The sequence below is a fragment of the Orycteropus afer genome, unplaced genomic scaffold, assembly GCF_000298275.1.
Source record: "Orycteropus afer afer isolate SDZICR_OR568_19922 unplaced genomic scaffold, OryAfe1.0 scaffold00727, whole genome shotgun sequence".
Classification (NCBI taxonomy): Eukaryota; Metazoa; Chordata; class Mammalia; order Tubulidentata; family Orycteropodidae; genus Orycteropus; species Orycteropus afer.
This window is the reverse complement of record NW_006922314.1, coordinates 478,770-482,398: the sequence shown is the minus strand read 5'-3', so window position 1 is coordinate 482,398 and position 3,629 is coordinate 478,770. Positions and strand designations below refer to the sequence as shown.

At 37.5% G+C, this 3,629-nt stretch overlaps 1 protein-coding gene across 1 annotated transcript in view; it reads right to left on the bottom strand.

Annotated features, from left to right (window-relative positions):
* Positions 1-2,992, bottom strand: part of LOC103211367 (gamma-taxilin-like) — a 121,579-nt gene extending 118,587 nt beyond the window's left edge. The window contains exon 1 of the mRNA XM_007957317.2: positions 2,978-2,992. Within this exon, the coding sequence (XP_007955508.2) occupies positions 2,978-2,992 (15 nt within the window). The remainder of the gene's footprint in view (positions 1-2,977) is intronic.
* Positions 2,993-3,629: the final 637 nt, after the last annotated feature.

Sequence of the window (3,629 nt, the reverse complement as noted above, 5' to 3'; positions counted from 1 at the left end):
AACCACATGCAAAGAAACAATATATGATCAATTCAACAAACCAAAAGAAGTTAACAGATACCATCTTAAATACAGTAATTAAAAAAAACATAAAAGATGCCTGAACAAGAGAATGATACTTCAAAAAATTTGAGTATTATCAATTAAAGAAATAAAATTATAAAAATAACCCAAACAGAAATTCTGGAGTTTAAAAGTGTAAGAACTGAAAAAGAGAGAACTGGAGAGAATCAACAGCAAATCTGAGTAGAGCAAAGAAAGAATTAAGAAACCTATAAAGAGCAATGGTAATTTAATGGCACAATTCTTGTCTTTCAGGCAGAAGACTCAGGTTCAGCTGCTTGCCAATACATCTCAAGCACAGTCTTTCAGGAGAGCCTTGTGTGTTGTACGGATAGAAAACAGTTTTTAAGTAGGGCTTCTAGACTAAGACAGACTAGGAAAAAAAAATATCTGGCAATCTACTTCCAAGTATCAGCCAAGGAAAATCAGATGTATCACTCACAATGGTTCATCCCATTGTTCATGGGCCCTCTCAACTCAACAGCAGCTAACAAGAGCAAAAACAAGAAACATCCAGGACAACACCGTAAATATCAGTATATGTACAATAATAAAAGAGAAAATAAGAAAATAAAAAGAGGCAGAATATTCAAGAAATAATGGCACAAATTGCTTGAATTTGATGAGGCATGAATTTACACATTCAAATGCTGCACAAACTCCAACGAGGGTGTCTCAAAGAATGAGAAGACAAAATACAATAAAGTTGCCAAACTACAATGACAAAGAATCTTGAAAGCAGCAAGAAACTCATCATATACAAGACAGGCAACAGTAAGATTAAAAACAGATTTCTCATTACAACCGTAAGGCTAAAAGAAAGTGGGGTCACATATTTGAAGTGCTTACTAAAAGAAAAAAGTAACAACAAGGACTTCTATAGCAAGCAAAACAGTTCTTCATACAAGGAGAAATTACCACATTCCTTTATAAACAAAAGTGTGTTAACTACTAATAGATCTGCCTTCCAAGAAATGCTAAAGGTAGAACATTGGGCTGAAATGAAAATACACCAGAGAGTTACTTAAAAGGCATACAAAGGAAAAATGAATAATGCAAAAGCTACAGAGACAAACCCCAAAAAATAAATAAAGGGAATATAATTGAATATAATTCATCTTTATTTTTCTCTGACTTTTCACAGCCAAACAATTCCATCTATATGGTAAGGTACACAAAATTTATAAAGGTGTAATTATAACAAGAGATATAAAGAAAAGGGGAAAATAATTACAAAGAGCCAGAGCTTTTGCTTATTACTGAAACTACTATTAATTGAAACTTGACTGATAAAAAGTAAAATTCATTAGCTATAATCCAGGGGAACTAGTAAAGAAGAAACTAAAAATTATGCAGAAAAAAAAAAAATCAAGTAATCTGTTATGTGTATGTACCACAGTTTATTGATCCAATCCTCTGCTGACAGTAAACAGGTTGAAACAACCTAAATGTCTATCTTAAATAACACTGCTATGAACACAGGTTTGCATATGTCTATTCCAGTCAAAGTATTTCTTTAGGATATACCTAACAGTGGGGATTGTTGAATCACACAGTTTTTCTATTTTCAGCTTTTTAAGTTAACACCATACTGTTTTCCACAGTGGTTATACCATTTTACAGTCCCATAAGCAGTGTATAATAAGGTTTCCAGTCTATCCAAACCCTGATCAGCATTTGCTCTTTTCTGTGTTTTAGAACTCTGTTACTAGTGCTAGGGTGAATGATTATGTCATTTTAATTTGCATCACTCTAATGGTTAATGCATATTAACTATCCAAAGATGATAACAACTTATGGATAACACTACAAAGAACAGGAATCCTAGAATACTTAATTGTACTCATGCAGAACCTGTACATAGACCAGGAGGCTGTCATTTGAACAGAACAAGGGGATACTGTATGGTTTGAAATCAGGAAGGGTGTGTGTCAGGATTGTGTCTTTTCACCATACTTATTTAACCTCTATGCAAAACACATAATCCAAAAAGCTGGAATAAATGAAGAAGAATGCTGCATCAGGAAAGGAGGAAACCTCAATAATAACATGCAACATGCATGAGACACAACTTGTATGCTGAAAGTGAAGATTAAAGACTATAGTCTGCAATAAGGATCACACCTCAAGATAAACAAAATGCTCACAACTGGAGCAATAAGCAGCATCAGGATAAATGGATTAAGAGACTGAAGTCGTCAAATATTTCATTTTACTTGGGTCCTCAAATAACATCGATGGATACAACATCAAGAAATCAGATTAGGAGTTTGAAATGGAGTTGAACCAGTGAGCAGCACACTTTATCCCGCTGGCATCTAAGGTCTTGGAAAACTAGCCAGAACAGCTTAAATTAGGAATTTCAATGCTCTGAACAGCTCACAGATTCAGACTACATTAAACACAGAAGAACAGAATTCGAGGAAAGGCACAGGGAGAGTATTTAGGAAAGAGTTACTGGAGGAGGACTGACAGGCACCCAAGAGAGGCACTGGAAACTCTTCTGGAGCAGTCGCTGTGTGCTGGGCTAGGTTGCCCGCCTGAGATCCCCGAGCCAAACGGTAGACGCCTTATAATAGCTTACCAGCGACTGCTAATATTCCGGTGGGCAATGGCAGGGACCTGCCTCCAGCAGCTCATCCTGATTTTTTGTAGGTAATTTGGGTCTCCTGGGGCTGGCTGCAGGCACAGACACCTCCGCTGAGATTTGGAGGAAAACTTACTGTTGCGAAAGGGAGGGTAGCTCCCTCCCCTCACAGCAGGTCACAGAGTAGACTGCAGTCAGACTGGGAGACATCATGTTTTTCTTTGTAACAGAGATCAGGACTGCAGGTCACTAGCAGGTACTCCCCTGACCAACAGCTCAAACTGTGTGCATCTTTGGCACCGCAGCTGGGCAGTATCACAGACATACTCCAGAGCTCGCCATTAGCGGTCTGGCAGGATTACATTAGCACAGCAGACAGAGAGAACAGGGAGAGGGAAGAAACCTGGATTTTTGCCTTGGCGCCATTCTTTAGTGCTGTGGGGCCACGGAGGTGGGATCTTTGAGTGTGCCTGAAATTAGCAGAAATTTGTGATGCTCTAACAATAAGAATCTTTCCTGAAGTTGAGCTGCAGTCTTGCAAATAAATACGTCATCAAAACTAGCCTGTTCAAAGCCCTAGAAACCAACCCTAGAAACCCCAAGATTTCCTTCTTCCACTCCCACCTTCTTGTCCAATATCTTCTCTCACTCAATAGAAGAAAACATAATCAGCCAAAAATAGACTAAAAACCAAACGATAGAAAAAGATATATCAAGCAAATGCCAACTATAAAAGAGAAGCAGTGGCAATATTAATTTCTGATCAAAATGACTTTTAAGACAAAAACTACCATACGAGACAAGGAAGGTCATTATATAATGATTAAAGGATCAATTGATCATGAAGATATAACCATAATAAATATCTACGGACCCAATGAAAGTGCCCTAAAATACATCATTCAGACATTAAAGGGCTGAAAAGCCAAATAGATGTCTCCACTCTCAGACTGGAAGACTGGAATACACCACTTTCTTT